This window comes from Dryobates pubescens, chromosome 16 (assembly GCF_014839835.1).
Source record: "Dryobates pubescens isolate bDryPub1 chromosome 16, bDryPub1.pri, whole genome shotgun sequence".
In the NCBI taxonomy this organism is placed as follows: domain Eukaryota; kingdom Metazoa; phylum Chordata; class Aves; order Piciformes; family Picidae; genus Dryobates; species Dryobates pubescens.
This window is the reverse complement of record NC_071627.1, coordinates 12,694,082-12,717,272: the sequence shown is the minus strand read 5'-3', so window position 1 is coordinate 12,717,272 and position 23,191 is coordinate 12,694,082. Positions and strand designations below refer to the sequence as shown.

General features: G+C 44.6%; 2 protein-coding genes and 1 long non-coding RNA gene across 4 annotated transcripts in view; 2 read left to right on the top strand and 1 right to left on the bottom strand.

The window, feature by feature from the left end:
* AFF4 (ALF transcription elongation factor 4) overlaps positions 1–12,007 on the top strand; it is a 55,926-nt gene extending 43,919 nt beyond the window's left edge. Inside the window, exons 13-22 of one of the 2 annotated variants that reach the window (XM_054168212.1) lie at positions 943–1,031; positions 2,631–2,862; positions 4,995–5,092; positions 5,641–5,704; positions 5,869–6,005; positions 6,395–6,466; positions 7,546–7,639; positions 8,763–8,806; positions 10,525–10,745; positions 11,694–12,007. In XM_054168212.1, coding sequence (XP_054024187.1) covers positions 943–1,031; positions 2,631–2,862; positions 4,995–5,092; positions 5,641–5,704; positions 5,869–6,005; positions 6,395–6,466; positions 7,546–7,639; positions 8,763–8,806; positions 10,525–10,745; positions 11,694–11,812 — 1,170 coding nt within the window. In that variant the 3' untranslated portion in view covers positions 11,813–12,007. Of the gene's footprint in view, positions 1–942; positions 1,032–2,630; positions 2,863–4,994; positions 5,093–5,640; positions 5,705–5,868; positions 6,006–6,394; positions 6,467–7,545; positions 7,640–8,759; positions 8,807–10,524; positions 10,746–11,693 lie in introns of both variants that reach the window. The other variant, XM_054168211.1, reaches the window with a different exon arrangement.
* A 2,618-nt stretch (positions 12,008–14,625) lies between these two features.
* Positions 14,626–17,726, top strand: LOC128897901 (uncharacterized). Its single transcript, XR_008462630.1, has 2 exons — positions 14,626–14,950; positions 17,626–17,726. It is a non-coding gene; the product is annotated as an uncharacterized LOC128897901 (long non-coding RNA).
* Positions 17,727–19,665: 1,939 nt separating this feature from the next.
* On the bottom strand, positions 19,666–22,492 carry LEAP2 (liver enriched antimicrobial peptide 2). The gene is made up of 3 exons (XM_054168503.1): positions 22,363–22,492; positions 21,655–21,794; positions 19,666–19,995 (listed from the first exon to the last, which is right to left on the bottom strand). The coding sequence occupies exons 1-3, from the start codon at positions 22,462–22,464 to the stop codon at positions 19,959–19,961; spliced, it is 279 nt and encodes a 92-aa protein (XP_054024478.1). The 5' UTR covers positions 22,465–22,492; the 3' UTR covers positions 19,666–19,958.
* Between the last annotated feature and the right edge of the window lie 699 nt (positions 22,493–23,191).

The following is a 23,191-nucleotide window of genomic DNA, read 5'->3' as shown; positions in this document are numbered from 1 at the left end:
CCAAAAGGTTTGAATTTGGGTTATGAGGGACTTTCCCTAAGGATGCCTGGCAGTAGGACAAGAGGGAAGAGGTGAGGGAGAATGGGTTTAGACTGGATCTTAGGAAGAAGTTCTTCAGTGCAAGGGTGGTGAGACTCTGGAATAGGTTGTTCAGGAAGGTTGTGGATGTCTCTTTCCTGGGGATGTTCAAGGCCAGGTTGGATGAGACCCTGGGCAACCCTGTCCAGTTGAGAGGTGGTTTTGCCCATGGCTGGGGGAGATTGAAGCAGATGATCTCTAAGGTCCCTTCTAGCCTGAGGCCTTCTGTGAGTCTGTGGGGCTCTGTTTTCCATTTTATTCATTGTACTGATGCTTGCTGAAGACAGCTCAGATATTTACCTTCAAGACCCTTTGACTTTCAGATTAAATTTATACTAAAATCCAGTTTTCAACCTCTCTGAGCTTACTTTAATACACTGCAAGACTTTCACCTTTTTCTGGCATTCATCACACACCTCTGTTAGACTCCACAAAATTTAATGTCTCCTTACCTTTTCTGGTGACCTGGCAGTCTTAGGTTAAAGTGGTTGGACCTGATGATCTTATAAAGGGCTTTTCCAGCCTAAGCATGATGCTACTGAAGCCCTTGGCAGATTTTTGTGGTATTTCATGGTGATTAATGTACTTGCGCTAAAACTAACAACTGAGTTTCTACTTCTTTTGTGCAGGTTGGTACTTTAGAAGCCAGGCTTTGTTACTTACAATGTTCCAGTAGCAGGGTGTGGTCAAATGTTTGCTATGGAAGAGATGCTGTAGAGGACATTTCTGTGGTCTGTGTGTATCTTCTGCTCTGTGCACTGCAAAACAGCTGCTAAATGAAGTTTTTAATGTGAAACTGCCACTCTCGGTGAAGCTGTAAATGTGGACGTTTGCCTGGATGTGTTTCTTGTTTGCTTTATTCAGAATGAGGATGAAAACAGAGCCAGTGAAAGCAAGAAAACGAAACTGGAAGAAAAAGCTCCATCAGGACACAAGACTTCTAGCAGTAGGGAGTGAGTATCTTGGCTGCGTTTTCGACATCGAAGGCTCAGGGTGATCAAGGAGAAGATGGGTGCTTGTCTTCTCCCCTCACCCCCACCCTCTCTCAACAAGTGTTTCCTCAGTCAATGGGTAAAATTCTTCCCTTTCAGACAGATGTACTGCAGAGTTTCTATTAGTAGTTGGTGCAAATTACCAAACTTCACCAAACACACTGGCCAAGGTTGAGTGTTTTATGGAACAGAAGTAAAGTAACCCCTCACTTGAGGGGTTGGGGTATTGTGAAACGTATCCTTCCTGGTATTTCTCTGATACAGAGTGGAGTTTGGTTCTGGTTCAGGGGCCAGCTGTGCATCTAGCTTTGTCAGCTTGCAAAATCTCTGCTTTTAAATTCCCCTTTTAGCAAGTTTTTAAATCACTTGCCTGACATTGTCTGGGAAGCCGATGGCATTGAGATCTCCAGATGTCCCTTCACCATAGCACTTTGTGATGCCGTGAGGTTTGGATCCATGGATTTAGCCTCATTTACTTAATAATTGATTAGCCAAGGAAAAATGTGAGTGAGACAAAAGCAAAAAAATACAAAATTAGCAAATTATTAACATTGTTTAATACTCTCTTACTTTGTTTACTTTATTGCTGTAGTTTTCTATGCTTTTTGTAGTGGCTGTTATGCTTTTATTTGACTTATTTCTTGGTCAGTATTAAAGCACAGGAAAGAGTAAGGAGTTTTTTCCACCACCTTTTAAAATTCTGCTCTTTCAGGTCAAGCCACTGAAAACTGGTGGAATTATGTCATGGAAAATATTTCTGTAGTAATTGCCAGATTCCACATCTGTGAGAAGCTGCAGCACATCAGGTGCTAGAAACCTTATTTGCCCATTCTGAGTTAAACAGGGGCTCAGTGTTTGGTAGGAAACAGATGTGAAATGAACAGATACCTTTCTAGCTGGGTTTATGCTTTTATTTTACCTCTTAATTCTGATCTTTGCTGCATTGTCAGTGCACTTACCCATAGACACTTAATTAAAATGAAACTATAAAACAATGTGTAGAAATAATTACTATGGGAAGCCGGGAATAGCCAACAGCCCTCAGCAGCCAAAGTAAAGGTGTACTGAAAGGCTCTGCTGAGAAATCTTTCCACTTTCCTGGGTTCCAGAAGAAAATTTATCTGGCCCCATCTGTTTGTTTTCTGAGCTGTCAGGCTGACTGCTCTGCAACAGACAGCCTGGCGCTGACGTTGGCATCAGTTTCTTAAGGTTGTAAGTGTTGAGGCGGTTTTCTTAAGAGCTGTTGCAGGGATGTGGTTTTATGGTTAGAACTTGTCTGCTGTGTTTTCAGGTCAGAACAAAGAAAAGGGTGCAAATAAACTCAATCTGGCCTGAGACAAACCTTCTCACCTCTTTTCTTTGCCTCCATAGCTGGTTTGCTGGGTGTAAAAAAGCAGTTGCTGGCTGAAAAAGAAATAAGTACAGTTTAAATTTAAAGTAGTCATAATAAAATATGCTCTGCTGATGGGGTTTGGGGGTCTTTTTATTTGATTGCTTTCAGGCTTTATTTTTTTCTTTAAGGAAAGAAACCCCAAGCCTGAATGTGTTCCTTTTATCCAGGTCTTCAAAGCCAAGCGTTGTTAAAGAGAAGGATTTGCTGCCCTCTCCTGCTGCCCCAGTCCTGCAGAAAGACATCAAACAAGAACATGGCTCCCGAAAGAGGACAGTCAGTCAGTCGTCATCCTTAAAATCCAGCAGCAACCCCAGCAAGGAGAGTAGCAGTAAAAGCAGCTCATCCTCTAAACAGAAGAAGACAGAGGGGAAGGGTTCTAGCAGTGCTAAGGAAACCAAGGTAAAGGGCTCCTTCTCTGAACACCTTGAACCTGCCTCTTTGCTCGGCAGTTTGATGTGCTCTGTGTGGTCTAAACAATAATTAGAAGTTCAAGTTAAAATGTAATTAATTTGGGGTATGAATTGTTTCATCTCAAAGTGATTAAGTCCCCTAGATGTCTGTAAATTGGAAAACAACTTGAGAAAGAGTGGAATATTAGTGCTTATTCCTACCAATTTCTTCTGTTAATTAGTGAAATGTGTTCAGTCATTTTCTGATTACTGATGCTGCTTGTTTATTAATTTGTTAATGAGAGCTGTCATTAGAAAGCTGTTTACACAACGATAAATGGAACAGTGAAGTTACTCTTGTCTCATCAGAACCCAATACAGATCTTCTGATTTTTTTAAGGAGAGCAGGAGCTTGGTCCACACTCAGCACTGGGATGTGAAAGTATTGCTTTCCTTTTATGACATTGTAGGACCACAGAAAGAGCATTTTAATTCCATTTTTGGGAATGGTGCAGAAAAGAGTTCTAAGAATGGTGCAGAAAAGAGGTTTTAGAAGATTTAGGTTGGGAAGATACTTAGATTTGATGGAATTAGAGGAAAATAACACTCTTTAAGTCAGTACATTTTACTGTGCTAGTTTGTCAGTATGTAAATGTGCATTGCTGGACAGTAAAGGAGCCTGTGAGAACATCTGAAAGGGTATTGAATACATTTGAACAGCAGACTCTGTTACCTAGCTAGTTGTGGAGCACAGTGTTTACCTGGGAAGGGTTTCACCTTCGTGTGCAGCTGTCTCCAAGCGCTGCAGCAAAGCCCCAAAGCCTCCAATGAGCCGTTGGGGCTTTAAGCTAGTTAGACCTTGAGGGCTGGATTTGCAGTCTCCAAAAACCTTAGTAGCAAAGGCTCAAAATGTTCAGGAAAGATAATTGATCTGGGGAGGAGGAAAGAAGCAAATAGGTATTAGCAACAGCAGAAAGTAACTTAGTCATCAGGGTGGAGTTCTTGAGTATCTGAGCTGGGAGATGGGCTTTGTTAATTCAGATGCCAATCCCAGCAAATTTTTGGAGCCTGGCAGGGCTGTGTGTGTCTGTGAGACACTTCCAGGAGCTGGAGATAGTGAATTTACCTTACAGGCTGAGGCTTTTCCCTCACTTTGTTCTTCAGCATGGAAATGTCCCCAAGCCAGTTGTTAATTTGTGAGATGTTTATCATTTTATACCTCAGATATGCTTAGTCATGCCTCTCAAAGTAGAATCTGCTCCTCCTGCACTGCATGGCACGTTCTGTTCTTGTTTCTATGGTACAGTGGTAGATAGCACAGTGTAGAGCTGGTGCCTTGCAGCTCCAGGGTCCTTCTGGCTAGCAATAGTCTGATAAATGTAGGGTTATAAAATACATCTGGAGAGATGGCCTTTGGGCATGGTGAATCAGGGGAGCAGAAAAGACAGACAAATTTGGGGAGCTGTTTTATGCTGTTTAGCTACTAAAAATGGATTCACTTTCCATGCACAAAATGTTTCTTGTGTCCAATCTTTAGCCTAAGGTGTCATAAAATCACAGAATTGTTTTGGTTGGAAAAGACCTCTGAGATCATTGAGTCCAACCATCAACATGTTGAGCCCTGTATAATTTAGAGGAGCAAGGACAGTGTGTTGTGAGGACAGATAGCTTTTCCCCTTGAAGTTGATGTTTATCCTTCCAAAAATCCACTGTTGTTATGTTTTCAAGGCAGAGACATTCAGCAGAGTGTATGAGTGTGGTGGTGTTAGAAATCATAAATGCAGTCACCATCTCCTTGACAGGTGGAAAAACAGGGCTTAGAAACAGTGATATGGGAGAGTCAGGGAAGGATTTCCCAGACCTGGGTGCATCTAGAAAGCTTCTAATGGAGATCTCCTGGAGTATTAGAGTGAGGAGCTTGATTACAGCCTCTGTCTGCATCTGTGCCAGCATTAGGTGAAAGCCTCATGGGAGCTGTGTTACTGTCTGTGGGGAAGGGCATCTAAAGCAGCTGCAAAACTGATACTGCTACATATAATGCACGAAGTCATGGGAAATTTGTGCAACAAATGCTTCTCTTGAAGGCAGAGAACTGTTTAATTGTTCTTAACATTTCTTACTTAGCAACAATTTTCCTTTCAGGAAAAGATTCTGAACAATTCATCCAGCTGCCCTCCTGTGTCTGCTCCAGCTACAGAAAGCTCAAAGTCAAGAAGAGCAAAACTTGTTTTTGATGATAGGTAAGAGCAGCAAAAGGTGCCTTTCCCTTTGTGGGTGGTGAATCTCAGTTAGCTACCTGCCAGGAAGAGTTGTGGTTTTGCTTCACACAAGAAGTCAAGCTCAGTCATCTCTGTTGCTTCTGCAGCCATGTGCTGTCTGACTGCACCCTGTTGCTTTGGCAGACAGCATGATCCTTGAGGAGGTACTGCAGCCTGCCCTCTGCATTCCTGCTGAGCTTAAAAGGACCATGCAGGGGACTTAAATAGCTCTGGGTTGCTCTGTTTTTAAACACTAATCATACTGCTTAATTGTTTACTTATTATTTACTCATTTTATTTTTAACTTACCTTTCTATTTTACTTTTTCATCAAACTCTATTTTTATTTGCTGTATTATTCACTTTATTCACTTGGTTGTTGACAACTTCTTGACCAGTTTCAGCGTAGTGTAGCTCCTGTAACTTGAATTAAGACCACAAAATGCAAAGCTTGACAGCATTCAGAAACTTCAGTCATGAAAGGAAATGCAATTAATATCTGAGTCTATGAATTTGTCTCCTCTGTTGCAGGACTTACTCAGCTGATCATTATTTACAGGAAGCAAAGAAGTTAAAACATAATGCAGATGCTTTGGTAAGCCAATCTCCAATCCTGACTGGTGTTTGCACATCATACTGGGGGTTGTTTACTGCTTTTACCATTTTGCTGCCCTTCTGGGCTGGAGTTGTATTGTCTTTTCTCTCTGATTTTTGTCCTTAAGTTGTTGTGGTTGTTTTTTTTCCCTCCCATCTCCTCAGTCTGACAGGTTTGAGAAGGCTGTGTACTACCTAGATGCTGTGGTGTCGTTCATTGAGTGTGGGAATGCATTGGAGAAAAATGCTCAGGAATCCAAGTCCCCGTTCCCTATGTATTCAGAAACTGTGGAATTAATCAAGTGAGTGCTTCAAAGCTTGTACAAAAGCCAGGTGGGTGGGGAAAAGCTCTGGAAATCAGAGTTGCTAGCTCAGTTTTGCCACCAACATTTGAGATCTCTTCTCATTTTCCAATAAAACTGGGTCACTCCTCGATTCCTTCCAGTTTCCGAGGCTGAAAGCGTTGTCCTGAAGCTGTAGATGCTATCTGCTAAGCCTCTTGAAGTCTCTCTACAGCACAACACAAAAATCAGAATTATTCCAGTTAGTCAGCATTTTGTTTAGGGTCTGAAATTGGTTCTTGAGATGAAGAGAATTGAAGCTCATAATTCCCAAGCACGTCGGTGTTTTGTGATCGGTAACTGATGCTGTGATCTTCGTTTGGTTGCTTACTTGCTGCCTTTGTTTGCAGATACACTATGAAACTGAAGAATTACTTGGCACCAGATGCTACGGCTGCAGATAAAAGGCTAGCAGTGCTTTGGTATGTGTCTTCTTAGCCCAACACTCTGCTCTCATGAGTTTCAGATGTTTGAGCTGTGTGAAATCACAGATTTCAAGTGTTTCAGTTAGAAAAGACCTGAGATCATCGAGTCCAGACATAACCTAACACTGCCATGGCCATTAAAACATGTCCCCAGGTGCTATGCCCACATGTTTTTTGAACAGCTCCATGGATGGTGACTCCACCACCTCCTTGGGCAACTTGTTCCAGTGCCTCACCACTGTTGCAGGAAAGAAATTGTTCCGAATACCCACTGAGTTCTCTGTTTGTGATCTAATTACACGCATTTTCCACTTGGCTGTAGGTGAAGATTAATGCTCTATGGCTGATTTCTGTCAGCTGGGGCAGAGGGGATGTTGATGAGGGTCACATCCAAATTCTTTACAGTGAGGGTGGTGAGACACTGGAGAAGGTTTTCCAGGGACATCATGGATGCCCCCTCCCTGGAGGTGTTCAAGGCAAGGTTGGACAGGGCTGTGAGCAACCCGGTCTAGTGCAAGGTGTCCCTGACTGTGGCAGGGAGGTTTGAGCTGGATGATCTTTAAGTTTCCTTCCAATCCAAAACACTCCATGAATCTATGAAAGGAGTAGCAGCAAAAGGATAAGAATCTTTCCTATGTGTTCACCCAAGTCAAAATTTGAGCTGGTGTTACAGAATTGTCATTAGCTCTCTAGGTCAGCCGCTGTAGACCATAAGCAGTTTGTGTCAGGTGGAAATTAAAGGAGAGGCCTTGGCAGAATGCTTTAGACTCAGTGTGTCCTACCATGAACAAAACAAATGAAATCCTTGTCCATCCAGGAAGTACCTTAGTGTTGTCTCCTAAGCTCAGAGCTGTTTATCAGCAAGATCACTCCAATGTATAGTTTCAGCTTAAGCACTCAGAGCTGGGTTTAATCCCTTGAGAATTAAAGGACACTTAAAAGATTTTTTTCATTGAGTTACAACTTGAGGCTTGTCTGAGTGAGCTTTAAAAGCACAGCTGCTGTGTGTCTGAGCTTCAATCCCTGATGGTAAACCTGCCTTTAACTGAGTGTTTTGTTGTTGTGTCTCTGGTCAGTCTGCGGTGCCAGTCTCTGCTATACCTAAGGCTTTTCAAACTGAAAAAGGAAAGTGCATTGAAGTACTCTAAAACTCTGACTGAACATCTGAAGGTAATTGCATATCTTTTTTAAAGTATTAAAACATGATCAAATTAAAGCTCTTCTGCACTTCAAATCCATGAATCCACTGTTCAAGTTGTTACATGTGAACTTGGAATGCACCCTTTTGAGAACTGGACCCTGAGTACGTTGAAGCTGAATAGTGTAAAGCTGGAAAGGGACAGCGTGGCTGTCAGAACCCTACTGATCTTAGTATGAGAGCTCTCTACTAATAATTTGATCTGACTTTTGTCCCTTTTTAACAAGTTCAGTAGCCTTCAAGCAGAATTTAAAAATGTTTTTCTTGCTGCATATCTATCAAGCTTTAGACTTCAAGAGATTTGGGGTCCTGGGGTGGACTACGTGGGCTGCCCCTACTCAGCCTGCACCAACGCTGGCACCAGAGCCAGCTTCTCATTCAAAACCAAATTAGTCTTTCTGGATTTTTGCTGTTTGATATTTAATTATTCACCACCTCCCATCCCCAGTGAGTTTTAGATAAATTCCTGTACAACTGATTTAAAAGTGCTGTCAGGGGAAGGAGATGAAGAGGCAAATCCTCTGAATGGATTTCAGTCAAGATGCTGAAGATGAGAAAACCGCTTACAACACCTCTGTGATGTTACTCAGTCCTTAATCTATGCTGAGATTTTCAAAGGAACACTTGGGGATAAGTAACTAAAGTCACTGAGTTTCTGAAACCCTCTATTCCCTTTCAATACTGAAGAGGGAACAGGCTTCTCATGTGTCTGACATGTCAGCTTTTCTGAGACATCTTTAATCATTCAATGCCTGCAGTAGCAAATTTCTTCCTATTAATGGGCTGAAAAAAACCCCAAATGTTTTTGTAAGAGGCAGTGGGATCTACTGGTTAGAACAGAGGACTGCTCCAGTGCCGCCCTTTGTGTTGTTAAAACAATCCCATCATTCGTCTGTTAGACATCAGGAAAAAAAGATACTTTGCCAAACTTGAATTTACTGTGATCTAATTCAGAATGCTAGTAATTGCTTCAAATAAAAACTGCAACAATTAATTTGCTGTGAAATAACCAATTAAATCACCAGCTAAAGTCTTAACTAGTTCAAGTATAAACATAAATCAGGTGACAAATTTCTTCTTCCTCCCCCCAAGCAGAACTCCTTCAACAATTCTCAAGCACCATCACCTGGCATGGGAAGGTGAGTGGTAAAAGCTGTTACCTCTATTTCTCACCATCTGGCTGCTTCTCTGCGCCTGGGGTGCTCAGAGAGTACCTTTTCACTCTTGAAAGTCTTGGGGAGCTTGTTGTAAGGGTGGAGATGTGTTGGAATAATCCCAATCACAAATCCAGGCTGGAAGAGGAGTGGCTCAAGAGCAGTCTGGAGGGGAACTTGGGGGTGCCAGGTGCTGATAAACTCACCATGAGCCAGAAATGGTCACTGGCAGTCTAGAGGGCAGCTGTGTGCTGCACTGCATCAAAAGCAGTGAGAACAGCAGGACAGGAAGGAGATTCTGCTCCTCTGCTCTAGTGAGACCTCTCCTGGGAGCACTGTGTCCAGTCTGTCCAGCATATGAAGGACATTGAGCTGCTGAAGCAGGTCTAGAGGAAGCCATGAGCATGATCAGAGAGCTGGAGAACCTCCCCTATGGGGACAGGCTGAGAGAGTTTAGGCTGTTCAGCTTGGAGAAGAGAATGCTTCAGGGAGATTTTCCAGTACCTGAAGGGGGCTACAGGAGAGCTTTTTACAAGGGCTTGTATGATGGGCCAAGGGACAGTGGCTTTGAAATGGAAGAGGGGAGGTTTAGACTGGAGATTAAAAAGAAATTCTTCACATTGAGGGTGGTGAGACGCTGGAGCAGGTTGCCCAGGGAGGTGTTGAAGGCCAGGCTGCATGAGGCCTCGAGCAACCGCCCTCATCTAGTGGAAGGTGTCTCTTCTCATGGTAGGGGGGTTGGACCTAGATGATCTTGAAGGTTCTTTCCAACCCATTCCATGATCTGATTGTGTAATTATTCTGATAAAAAGGTTTAGAAGACTACTGCTTACCAGAGTGCTCTGCAGAGGGTTCATCACAGCTCCTTGCTGCAAAACAAAGAGGCAGTATCTCTCTAACACACGAATCACGTTTCTCAGGGAGTTTTGGTGGTTTATTTAATACTTTTCCCCCTCCATGTGCACTGGGTGGAAAGAGACCTCCAAAGGTCATCTAGTCCAACCCCCTTGCAGTCAGCAGGGACACTCCCAAATAGATCAGGTTGCTCAGAGGTCCATCAAGCCTGACCTTTAATGGCTCCAGATATGGGGCTGCCACTACGTCTGTGGGCAACCTGTTCCAGTGTTCCTCCACCCTCAGGGGAGAGAATTTGTTCCTAACATCCAGTTTAAATCTATCCTGCTCTAGTTTAAAGCCATTGCCCCTTTGCCCTTTGTCCTATTGCCACATCCCTTTGTAAACAGTCCCTCCCCAGCTTTCCTGTAGGCCCCCTTCAGGTACTGGAAGGCCATAAGAAGGTCTTCACAAGAAGCCTTCTCTGGGCTGAACAACCCAAGCTCTCTCAGTCTGTCTTCGTAGGAGAGATGATTCAGCCCTCCAGGCCTCCCCTGGACTCTCTTTGTCAGGTTCACATCCTTGCTGTGCTGAGAGCCACAGAGCTGGACACAGTTAGGAGATTATGAGGTTTGGTGGTTGGGTTTTGGATGTGAAGGTAAAACTTTAAAGTTGTAGCATCCTCATTTCATTTGCTTTAGGGCAAATCTTGACTTCTTGAGGTGTAAAACAGGCGTGTTCCAGCATCTCACACTCTGAGATGTGGGAGGAGAGGTGTTGGAGGGCATCTTGCAGTTTGATGTACCTCACGTGTGTGTGGATGAGCAGATGTGCATTTAACAGTGTGATCCTTGTCTTTGGGGGAGCAGCAAGCCTGTCGGGATGCCCTCTCCAGTCTCTCCAAAGCTGTCGCCAGGGAATTCAGGAAATTACTCTTCTGGGGCAGCCAACCCTTCAGGGAGCGGGTCTTCGGTGACGATCCCCCAGAGGATCCATCAGATGGCAGCCAGCTACGTCCAAGTCACGTCCAACTTCCTCTATGCCACTGAAATTTGGGACCAAGCCGAACAGCTGTCTAAAGAACAGAAAGGTAATGCTTTGAAGCTGGAGCAGGGTGGGTTTAGGTTGGACACTAGGAGGAAGCTCTTCAGAATGAGGGTGGTGAAATACTGGAACAGGTTGCCCAGAGATGTGGTTGAGGCCCTGTCCCAGGAGACAGTCAGGGTCAAACCTGATGTGGCCCTGGGTGGCCTTGATCTAGTCTAGATGGATGGTTAGACTTTGGATTGCAGTGGTACCTCTCTGCTGTGAGGCCAGGCTGAGAGAGTTGGGGTTGTTCAGCCTGAAGAAGAGAGGAATCCAGGCAGACCTTCTGGTGGCCTTTCAGCGCTTAAAGAGGCCAAGCAGAAAGCTGGGGACAGACTTTTGAGCAGGACCTGTTGTGACAGGACGAGGGGAGATGGTTTGAAACTGAAAGAGGGAGATTTCAGACTGGAGAGAAACAAAAAATGCTTGACACTGAGGGTGGTGAGACCCTGGCCCAGGTTGCCCAGAGATGTGGTTGCTGCCCCATCCCTGGAACCATTGCAGGTCAGGTTGTTTGGGGCTCTGAGCAACTTGCTCTAGTTGCAGCTCTCCCTGCTGACTGTAGGGATGTTGGACTAGATGACCTTGAAAGGTCCCTTCCCACCCAAACCAGTCTGGGATTCTGTGTTAATATCTTGTATGACTTCATGCAAAACTGCACCTTGTAACTTCATGCCATCGCCCCAAACCAGTGCATAACTATCCTGTGCTTGATAGAATACAACACCTTGAACATCTCCAAGGAGGGGCCATTCACAGCCTCCCTGGGCAACCTGCTCTAGATTCTCTCAACCCTCACTGTAAGGAATTTTTTCCTCTTCTCACTCTGTCTAATACTTGGTCTAGACATAATCACTTGATTACTCCTCTCTTAAAGACGATGCTCAGGAAGGGTATCTGGGGAGTGCAGTTTCCCTGGCAGCTTTAACTGGTGTTTCTGTTGTTTCTGTAGAGTTCTTTGCTGAACTGGACAAAGTGATGGGCCCTCTGATTTTTAACTCCAGCATCATGACCGAGCTGGTGCGTTACACCCGGCAGGGCTTGCACTGGCTGCGCCTGGATGCCAAGTGAGAACTCGGAGCTGAAGGAATGGACAACCCAAGGCGTTCATTTTTCTCGCTGCCTCTGATTTTATCTCCACAACACTGTGTCATGTCAATAAGGAAGACTGCCATAACACATTGCTTAGTTGACACTAAGATCAAGGAATGCTTTCCCCCATGTCTCCCATCCTCATGTTTTGTGTTTTATCACCCCCCCTCCCCCCCCCCCCCCCCCAAATCAGCTGGTCAAAGGACTTGTTCAGTATTCCCACTTTAAGTTATTTAAGTGTTTTAAATTTTGCTACATTTAAAAGTGTAGTTTTGTTGTTCTATCCTGGATAGATCATTGGAAGTCCAGTCATAATGCAGAAGTAATCAGTTTAAATCCTATTTATTTTAATAATTTGTTTTGTTTTGGGGGTTTGTTTGTTTGTTTCATTTTAATTTTGAAAAGCCCAATTTGGGGGCAGTTTTTTAGCTATTTCCTCCCTCAAAAGCTACCCTTTTTGAGTACTTAGTGGAAAATTAAACCTAGACACTTTATTTAAGTACGTTGTGAGCTTTGTTACTCTGTAATGTCTTGTGGTGGTAGAGCCTGTGAGAGGAACTAGGATTGGTAGGTTCTAACGTAGGAACACCATCATGTCCATGCCTAATGCCTAGGAGTCGACTAATAAATGGCAACTACAGATTTATTATTGCAGAATTTGTACTACTAAATAGAGGGGAAAAAAGTAATAATGCCAGATATTCTTCTACGTATTAAGATACTTCATTTAAATGAATTATAAGGAAAAAAAAATTTATATGGAGAGAAAAAAAAAAAAAAAAAAAGAGAAAAAAATAATAATAATAATAATAATGATGATAATAATAATAATAATAATGCTATTTAGCTGGACCTGCTCTGGATTCTTTTCCAGGTGGTTTCCAAGCGTGGATTTAACACTATAACAATCACAAAACATTACAGCGATTTGCAGTTCAGGCGGCGTCAAAGTGGAGGCGTAGGAGCGAGCTTCGGTCCGATGGGTGCGATGCGTACAGGAAAGGTTTCTGACAAGGACAATCTTGTGCTTTTTGGGGTTTGGTTTTCTTCTTCTTTTGTTTTTTTTGTTGTTTTTTTTTTTTTTCTTTCCTTTTTTGTTTTTTGGCATTTCTTCATTGACAACACCTTCTGTTTCCGTGCTTTGTCTTCGACGCTTCGAAACCCACCCTGGTGGGTCGTTTTCAGACACCTTTTTTTTTTGTTCCCGTGCTTGTCATTCTTTGACGCTTAGAGACCCACCTTGGTGGCTCAGACACCCAACAGCAGTTGGGTTCCTCCCACAGCTCTTCATTTGCATCTTTCCCATTGACCGAGAAACCAGGAATTTGAAATAGGAATCGAGGTCCTTTTATTATCGTTTTTTGTTTCCTTTTAGGGTCTGATAGGTAACGGACACTACAGGATGACAGTGCAACAGCCATCGTGGGGTGGGAGCGCGCCTGCTTTGCCAGGGAAAAATGGACTGTTTGGCTGCTGAATGGATTGCTAACTTGTATTTACCAAGTGTTGATGAAGGTCCCTTTCAATGTTTGATGGAGCAGAGGGAGCAGCTTGCTGCAACTTGAAGCAGTTGGGGTGGAGTTGCAGTGGAGTCCTCTCCAAGTGTAAAACCAAAGTACCTTTCCATGCGAGGTGCTTGTCCGAGTCAAAGGTTTAAACTGCTACTGCTTTCAGTATTGCTTAGTGCCCCTAACATGTCTGGTGTGCCTTATGCCTTACTTTTAGATGAAGATTTTATGAACTGTTTACAAGATGTTTTACAGCAGGACCAGGTATACTGTATGCAGTGGTCTTCTGCAGTACTTTGGTAAAATTCCATTTCCTTTTTTTTGTTGTTCCTGGGTTGTTTTTTCTACCCACGAGTCCTCGTGTCTGTCACACAAACTGACTGCTCCTGGCGGGGGGCTCCTCTCCAAGAGTCAAAACTCTGAACCCTTTGGAGCCAGATCATGGAATGCTGCTTTGTGGTTTTTTTTTGTTTGGGGTTTGTTTTTTTTTTCCCCCCCTCTCCCATTTTTATTCTCTTCCCCGGATATGAACGTGCATGTTCAGGAAAAAATTATTGCACTAAAGTTGTGGATTGTTTCCTTTTGATTTTGGGGGGGTTTTTTTTGGTGTAGCTGTAGTTAAAGTGCCAAACTCAACGGCAACCTCGAGAGAAGGAATAGAATTCTACGCCACTTAGTACTGCAGGATGTCCTTTGGGCTTTAAGAGTTTAGAAGTTTTGCAAAAGTAGTAAAACCTACTCCAAGGTAGCTGCATCTTCGTAGAGCTTCCTTTGCGTTCCAGCGTGTTTTGTACTTCCAGAAAAGCTTTGCTACGTCCGAGTCGGTGAGACGTGGTCGACAGACCTCTGACTTCTTTTCTTTCCATGATAGCTGAATTTCTCCAGGTCTGTTGGAGCATCCTTTTTATTGAAACACTGTGCAAAAGGTCACCTTTCTGTTCATGTTTGCTGTTGGAGACAGAACTCTGTACCCTCAAACTCCACCTCTTGGTTCATGGGACACTGTCAACTCTTTTTTTCCTTTCATACTCTAAAGTGCCTAGCACACTTTTGACGCTATATAAAAAATAACCTTCGTGGGTGTTGTGGTCATGGTTTGTGTAGCACTGCGCTGGCCAGCATGGCTGCTCTTTGGCTTGCTCCTTCCTGCACAGTCACTGTTCCTGGTGGCAGGAATGGGCTCAGCTCTGGGAATGTTAGGGTTTTTTTTCTTAACTAGAGTCCCACAAAACTCTTTTTTGGTGTCACAAAACCCCTTTTTGATCTCACGAAACCCCTGGGTTTTTTTCTTACCCAAGCTCCTGGTTTTTGTTGGCACCCAAAGCCCCCTGTTTCTGGTGTCACCCCCAACTGGTTGTCCTAAAGGTGTATGTTTTACCCCTAGACCAGGATCTTGAACCATTGTCACAAACCCCCTTTTTGGTGTCACACCGAACTGGTTCTCCTAAAGCTGTATCTTTTGTTTCTAGATCAGGATCTTAAACATTTTGTCTTCAAATCACCAGGAGACTTTTTAAATCGTGTCAAAATGTGGATCTGAACTGGTTGAAAGTGTCCCACCCAAAGCAGTGTCCATGGTAGTGAGGTCCCTTCCAGAGTGCTGTCCCAGGTCTGCTGTCTGTCCAGGAGCTGTGCAGTGCTTTGTTCATTCAGAAGAAATGCCTTATGCACCTGTGGCTATTCCAAACAGATTGAACCTTCCCCATTCCCAAAGCATATCTCAGTTTGGGATTTCCCGTTGTCCCCAGAGAAAGGTTCTGTGCTTGGTCAGGTTTCAGAGCTCAAAGAAGGGCAAGGAAATAACAGGCTGTCAGAGTGCAGGGGAAGGGTCTCAGTCTGTCCTTCTGTACTCCCCACACCACAGCTGTGGAAATGGTTGGCACATCAGTGCTAGCACCCATCACACAGTGAGTAAACCACCAGGGAATCCCCAGCCTCTGGCTTCCTGAGTGATTCCTGGGATGACTGTGTATGAAACACATATCAGCACCATTGCTTCGGTGCCCTCACTGAACACTGACCCAGTTGGTGAATCTGAAAAATGGTTTAATCAGACTAGGCTTGCTCAGATATCAAAACTTTGCATTTGCTGACAGATTGCAGGTTCCTTCCTTAGGTGATGATAAGGTGCAACCCTTTTGTATTTCTAACCAAACCTTCAAGGACACCAGAGTCAAACAGCCCAAGACTTTTTTTCTTTCGATTCGAAACTCTTAGCCATAAAGCAGAGCAGAGGGATGGCTCTTCTTGGCTTCTGATGGCAGTATGCAATTTGTATTGTATGTGTCTTTTAATATATTATGTATATATCTATATGAACTCTGTCTGTCCAAAGTCTATGTTCTACTTGTTTTTAGATGATGGTGCAACTGACTATATTGATATATTATTTATTGAGTGCTGAATCGCCACCTTCTCGGTGAGAAATCTTGCATATTATACAGGAGTGCAATGTATATTCCTTTAGATTGCTGAGGCTTGATTGCTGTGATAACACACACACAAAATAATAATAATAATGCCCTGAAATTGTATTTATGACTGGCCCCCCAACATCCAGAGAGTCAGGACTTTAGGGGAATAATGTAAGCACTTGCCTGGGGCAAGTAAAATGAAAGCCTTAGGCGGATAAATTTAGGTAGCTTGCCAAAGCGGCAAGCTGCTGGAGTGAGAGAGAGAGAAACTACCTTTGCTGTATTTAATGTGTCATTTCCAGAGCAGATCTTTGCTGTCACTGCAGTGTTTCTGTTATTAAGGCAGATACAAAAAGGGCCTGAGCAAGTCAAGTTTGAATTACCCATTGGGGAGTAAGCAACTTCCAAATTCTTCCAGTTGGGACAAAGAGTTTGGTCAGGGTTTCAATTCCTCCGTCTGATGAATGGGTGTTAGGGAAACCCCTCCGTTTCTAGGCACCGAAGTTAGTGCTTAGACATCTGGCAGGAGCAGCCAAAGCTTTTGCTGGCCAGCTCAGACTAATCCAGACCTACTCCAGGAGACAAATATCCCAAGGGGGAAGGTTACATTAACTGGAACAATCAGGGAATGGTGAGGTGTCTGTCCAGCTCCGGTCTGGGTTTTGAGGAATTTCTCTCTGCTGTTGTGATGCTGTTTGAAAACAGCACTGCTGGGGCCGGGAGAGGCAGGGAGAGGAGGGTCAGCGCTGGGGTCAGCGAGTTCTTCCCTTTGTGCGATCTCTGGGCAGCCTTGCAGCTCTCTGCCAACACTCAGCCGAGTGTAAGGAGCAGTATGATTTCTGGGGGCTGTGTTTATGTAGATGCTTCACTTGTTTTAACTTCGCCCAGAACCGAAACGGAAACATATCCGTTCCTGGGTAACCCTCCATGTGCGCTCTCAGAGCTGACCCAGGGGAACTGGGGTGCAGTGTTCCCTGTCTTCAGTTTTTATATGCAACCCTGCTGGTTGAGGTGGTTGGGGTGCAGAGTCCTGCAGCATTGGGTTTTGGCTGCGCTGGCGTTTTGGCACCTGCAAACTCAACTCTTTAAGGACCAGGCATGACTTTTGCAAGCACAGTTCCTGACATTTGTATCTGGTCCCCCTCCTTTTAAATTGTTTAAAAGAAATTTTGTATATGGAGGATAAAGTGCTTATATATTTATTAAAAAAAAACAAACAAAAAAAACCAAATCCTTTATCTTATTTGAAATTATTATTTGGTGAAGAAAGGGTGAGGCTTTGGTTGGGGGTTTTGTTTGCGGGGGGAGGGTCAGGTTTGGGGCAAGGGGGTGAGGGGTGGGGGGAGGGAGTGAGGTGGGGAAGGTCACTTTTAACTCTGCCACTTCTAAAGGAAAGCCCTTGGTGAAACCATCCAGAAAGGTACTGTTAGTCACTAACGGGATGTCTCTCGTTCCCTGCTTTGTACACAACGAATCCACATTTGTGTCTTGTTTAGTTTTGTTTCTATCAGAAGATTCAGGCATCTGTCTTCAACCAAAACTGTAATAAAAACAACAAGAACAACAAAAAAAGGACAAAACCAAAACAAAACAACAAAAAAAAAAGAGGCAAACTGTGATTTTTATTTGTTGCAATACATTTGAGACTTCAAAAAGGGTACTTTGGGGCTCAAAAAAAAAAAAAAAACCCCAACCAACCACCCCCACAAAAAACCTAACAACAACAACAAAAGACCCAACAACAAAAGCTGAAATAGGGTTTCTAAGTCAGTATGTGCATTTCACTTAAGAAAGCTGTTAATGGTGAGCAAAGTATTATATACTAACTAGATTTTTCCCCTCCCCTCCCCCCCCCCCCACATCTGTATAGTTATATTCTCTGTATTTTGTGGTATTGAGATTATAGAAAGTTTAGTGTCTGAAACATGCGTTTAATGTGTATTTTTAAACAAATTTATGGCAATTAAAGAAGAAAGGAGAAAAAAAAAAAACAACAAAAAACTATTTGGAGAAAAGGGTATCACATTTCAATTTGTAAAGATCTTTTTAACTACTGTGTCATTAAAGAGAAAGAAAAAAAAAATGCTTTGTACAATGCAAAACTGTAACTGGAGAAACTAAGTTTAATAAATATCAAATAGATTTTCTGTATTAAACTTCGTGCCTGCCGTGCTCCTCTCTTTGTCTGGGTGTCCTCCTCCTCCCTCCCCACCTCCCCCCCCCTTGCGTTTTTAAGCAGAGTGATCATTTTTGGCTCTTTTTGTATAATAGAACAGCTTTCAGTGTTGGGGAGATCAGAGGATCAGAGATTGGTTTGGGTTGGAAGGGACCTCCAAAGGTCATCTTGTCCGACCCCCCCTTGCAGTGAGCAGAGACATCCTCCACTAGATCAGGTTGTTCAGAGCCTTGTTGAGCCTGACCTTGAACATCTCCAGGGATGGGGCCTCAGCTACTTCCCTGGGCAAGCTGTTGCAGTGTAACAGCACCCTCGTGGTGAAGAACCTGTTCCTAACATCCAGGCTACATCTACTCTTCTCTAATTTCAAACCATTCCCCCTCATCCTATCATTCAAGGCCTTTTGTGAACAGTCCCTCTGCAGCCTTCTTGTGGCCCCCTTCAGGTACCAGCAGGCCACTATTCAGTGTCCCTGGAGCCCTCTCCAGTCCGAACAACCTCAGAAGTGCTGGAACAGGTTGCCCAGAGAGGTGTTCAGGGCTGGGCTGGATGGGAATTTGAGCAGCCTGGTCTAATGGGAGGTGTTCCTGCCCACAGCAGGGGGCTAGAATTAGATGATTTTTAAGGTCCCTTCCACTCTCAACCCTTCTATGAATCTATGCATCTGTGTCTACTGGGTTACCACAGCTGTCCTCACAATGCCCCCCTACCCCCCCGGGAGGGAAAGTAACACACAAAAAAGGAAAATAACTTTGAGATAAGAGTTGAGACAGTTTTACTGGAAAGGAGATGATCCAATGCACAGTTCCCTCAGCCTGTTTGCAAACAGTGCAGCAAAAAGCAGCAGCAGAAGCCAGCAACCTCCTGCCCTGCAGCCTGCCCAGCCAAAAAGCTCTGCACCCCTGAACCAGAAGCAGCAAGCGGATGAGGAAGCCTCTTGCGGTGCAACCTCAGCTGCAAGCCTCACAATCCTTTGCTCCTGCCAGCACTCTCGTTTCAGAGCTGGCATGACAGCAGCATGGGATGGACTATCAGCAGCAGATCCATAGAAACATAGAATCAACAAGGTTGGGAAAGACCTCAAAGATGCATCAAGTCCAACCTGTCACCCAACACCTTATGACTACTAGACCATGACACCAAGTGCCACGTCCAATCCCCTCTTGAACACCTCCAGGGACGGTGACTCCACCACCTCCCTGGGCAGCCCATTCCAATGGCTAACAGCTCTCTCTGTGAAGAACTTTCTCCTCAGCCCATGGGCAGTGTCCCTGTTGTGTTGGTATCTAATCAAAAGCAGGTTTGTTTCTTTCAGCCCTCCCGGTTCTGTGCAGCTGGTCACAACAGGAGGCTGTTCTGAAACGGGAGAGACTGCAGTGGCAAAGGTCAGTCTAGGTCGTGCATTGAAATACATTAGATTAGTTCATTAAAGGTAAATATGTCCAGTTATCACTGGATATGTTTGGGATATTGAAAATGCTATCAGTATTATCAGTTTGTTTGCTCCCTCTTTCTAACAGGCCTTTATCTGGAGCCCTGATAAGAGCTCAGCTGTTGAGACCGAAACGCGGTGGAGGCACGATCGGCTTCGTGCACTTGCCAGGTAGAAGGAGAAGCATCTAAAGTCCTGTTTGAATCAAGCTCTCCTGCTGCGTGCTCCCCGCCCGCTGTGCTCAGAGGATACAAGGAGAAACCAAGCTTTGCTTGAATACAAAGGTTTTTAATTCACACCTTTTAAAAAAATAAAATGAACTCTTACAAAAAAACCCAAAACGAAGAGAAGAGGCAGAGTCCTTTTATTGAGCTTGGCCAGAGTCACCCCGAAGCATCTGCTCCAGTGATGCAGCCTTGGTGGGGAAATGCTCTCAAGCTCTTTGAAGTCCTTTCATCAGCTCCTGTGACAGAGTTGTTCAGTACACTGGTTGCTGGAGGCACTGTTCTAGCTGCTGCACGGTCCATAAATATTTCCCAAGTGGAGGGGAGCAGAGTCAGCAGTAACAGCGAGGGGTGTTCTTCAGCAGGACAGGTCACTCCGAGGCTGCTCTGAGGAAACAGCGATTCTTCCTGGAAAACACAACACCATCAGCCACTGCCAGCTCCTCCTGCCAGCTGTGTGCAGAGTCACATCCTCAGCTGCAGCCTGAGCAGCCTTCACCGTACGGCAGTGCCGGCACTCAGCTTGGGTAGCCCTGCGCCTTACAGTCACCTCCAGTAAGTCTGTTGAATGCCAGGTTGGAAGGGACCCTGGGGATCATCTGGTCCAACCTTTCTAGGTAACAGGAGAGTTGAAATGAGCTGGCCCAGCACCCTGCAAAGCTGAGCCTTAAAACTGTGTAATGGAGTGGACTCCACCACTTGCCCTGGGAGATGATTCCAGTGTCCAACTGCTCTCATGGGGAAACCTTTTCTTCTGGAGTCCAATGGGAATCTCCCCAGCAGTAACTTGTCCCCATCACCTCTTGTCTTTTCCATGGGACTCCTTGTAAAAAGAGTCTCCATCCTCCTGGTAGCCACCCTTTACATGCTGGTCTATGGTGACAAGGTCTCCCCTAAACCTTCTCAAGTCTGAACAAACCCAGTTCATGTCTTTGCTTTGCATAACAGCTCCAAAGTACTGTTGCCACGGCCGCATGGTCAGGCTGGGGGTTAGAAACACAACAGCATTCCCTTTCTCTCCCTCTTCCTGCATCTGCTGTTGCAATTTTTCAGCTGTGTTAGTTGTTAGAAGCAGACCATGCATTTCCAATGGATGCCAAACAGCAGCCCTCTGCCATGTCCTGTTCTAGCTTCATGAAGAAGAAAATTGATATCATAGAACCCCAGACCGGTTTGGTTTGGAAGGGACCTTAAAGATCATTTAGTTCCAACCCCACTGCCATGGGCAGGGACACCTCCTAGACCAGGTTGCTCAAGGCCCCATCTAACCTGTCTGAACACTTCCAGGCTTGAATCCTTCAGAACTTCTCTGGGCAAACTGTTCCAGTGCCTCACCATCTTCACAGGGAAGAATTTCTTCTTAATATCTGATCTAAATCCATCTTCTCCCAGTCTGGAGCCATTACTCCTGCAGTCACTCCCCAGCTCTCCTGGAGCCCTTTTCAAATCCTGGGAGTCTGCTCTAAGGCCTCCCTGGACCCTTCTCTCCTCTAGGCTAAACAGCCCCAACTCTGTCAGCCTGGCCTCACAGCAGGGGGGTTGAGTGGATCTATTTTGCCCTGTTTCTGTTTGCTTTCTGGTACAGTAGGTGCCTCACAACATCACCTTTCAGTCACTCAGCAGTACTTTTCATCAATTTACATGGAATTGGTCAGTTTGCTCATGCCTGATGCTTTTTGATACTTCAGCTGTCCTTTTAAACTGTGAGCTTAAGTAATCACCTTCAAATGATTCATTTAAGGTAAGACACTGTTTTTAAGTATTACATGCTTTAAAGTGAAGTACTTGGAGAAGGCTTAATTTTCATGTCTCCACGCTGTCTAGAATGCTGTGTTCTCTTTGGGGAAGAAAGGTTATTTTGGGTTACATGAAAAGTCTGAGGCTTGCTATCAATGGCATGTGGACTCTGCTCTGTTTGCCTTGCTTACTAAAGAGGACTAAATCTATTGCCCCATCCCCATTCCCAGTGTCTTTTTTTTTTATGTATAGAGTAACTCCATGTCTTGTTTGGGTGAGAATAAGTGGCAACCTCCTCTCCCATCCTGATCATTGATCAAGCTTGGTTACCTGCAGAGCATTGTGATGCACTCGCTGTTATCCCTGCACGAGGCTCCCACGGGTCGCAGTGAGACTCCTCTCCAGAAGGGAGTCATCCTTCTCTGTCTGGTGAGGTGAGGCTGTCGGTGGTGCAGGGAAGCACAGTGTGTCTGAAACAGAAGGGGATGTGGATGTCACAACAGCAGGCAGCTGTAGGCACTCACTCATTCTGCTGCTGAGGTCAATAGGCTTGCTTTTAAGTGAAGAACTCGAAGCCTGTCTTATTTTCAGCTCACAGCATGCTCTGTGAAAGTATATATTGCTTGTATGCTAGAGTTGGAACTGCTTGATCTCTAAGGTCCCTTCCAACCTAAACCATTCTATAAATCTATGAAAAATTGACTGTATTTTCTAATATTTTGAGAGGGAAGGCAGAATGACGTGCTCAAGTGAGGTCTTCCAGAATCACAGAGTCATTTTGGTTGGAAAAGACCTTTAAGATCCTTGAGTTCAACCACTGAAGAGCAACTCGGAGTAACCCAGTCTTCACCAGGCAGTTATTCCACTCTTTTGTGGTGTTGACGCCTCTGAAAGAGCTCTGCTGTCTCCTAACTCCTGCCAGTCATTCTAATCCATGCAAATCTAGCAAGTTTTATTAGTTACATTTACCAAAGGGAGCAGTGAAATTAATTAGCTGACTGACCGTTGGAATTAGCACTTCAATCATTCCCTCTTTACCTGGCCGAGCAGCAGCAAGCAGAGCAAAAGGACCACCACCATCCCTTTCCACCAGTGCATCTTCACAGGGGCAGCTGTCACTTCAGCCACAGGACCAGCCATGGGAGGAAGAGGTAGGACAAGCCCCAAATAGAACTTCCCAGGCTTCAGGGAGATTTTTATAGACTTCATTCTCTTATCATTGCATCAGCTGTCACTCATTACAGGAACAAAGTTCGTTTGGGAGCATGAGGGAATTACTAAGTTAGCAGCTGCTGAAGTGATCTGGTTCAAGGCCTGTCTCTCTAGCTAATGATTTACTCCCCTTTCCACTTGTACTTTGTCTGGCCAGCTTTCCTCTTGCACCAGCTGTTCTGTTTGACACCCCCCTGCCCCCCCACAAATATGTTCCCAGAACTCCATGGTCCATCTGCAACCAAAAGTTGTCCCAAAGTGTGATGGTACAGACCACAAGCCAGACAGGTCATGTAACTTCTGAGGCATTCTCAGCAAGCTGAACTGAAGCAGACTCCTGCTTTTGACACTGCTTCTCCTCCTCAGTACAGGAAAGAATCACAAGGAAGTTAGTTACCTTTCCTTTCCACAGCCATGGTACTCACAAAGCAGGTGTAACACTTTCAGATGGGTTTGGGAATGTGAAAAGGATGTTCTGCATGCTAAATGTCAGACCTCTTCTTCCAAGGGTCCTAGTATCTGCTTAGAGATGTGAATCTCTGATCTCCAAAGCAGAAGAGGCTGCTGAAAGTGTTTTCTGGAGCTGAGTTGCTCCAGGTGGCAGGATGGTTTCCTCAGATGAGCTCTCTTTCCCTCTGGACCTTGCAGTGGAATT

Bases quoted from the DNA above. Each gene is read 5' to 3' on its own strand.
- LEAP2 (XM_054168503.1), bottom strand. From the start codon at position 22,464: ATGGCTGGTCCTGTGGCTGAAGTGACAGCTGCCCCTGTGAAGATGCAC. The intron at 21,795-22,362 runs GTAAAGAGGGAA...CTTCTGTTTCAG, and splicing joins GCTTGCTGCTGCTCGGCCAG to ACACACTGTGCTTCCCTGCA. The intron at 19,996-21,654 runs GTAACCAAGCTT...TGTGTTTTCCAG, and splicing joins TGCATCACAATGCTCTGCAG to GAAGAATCGCTGTTTCCTCA.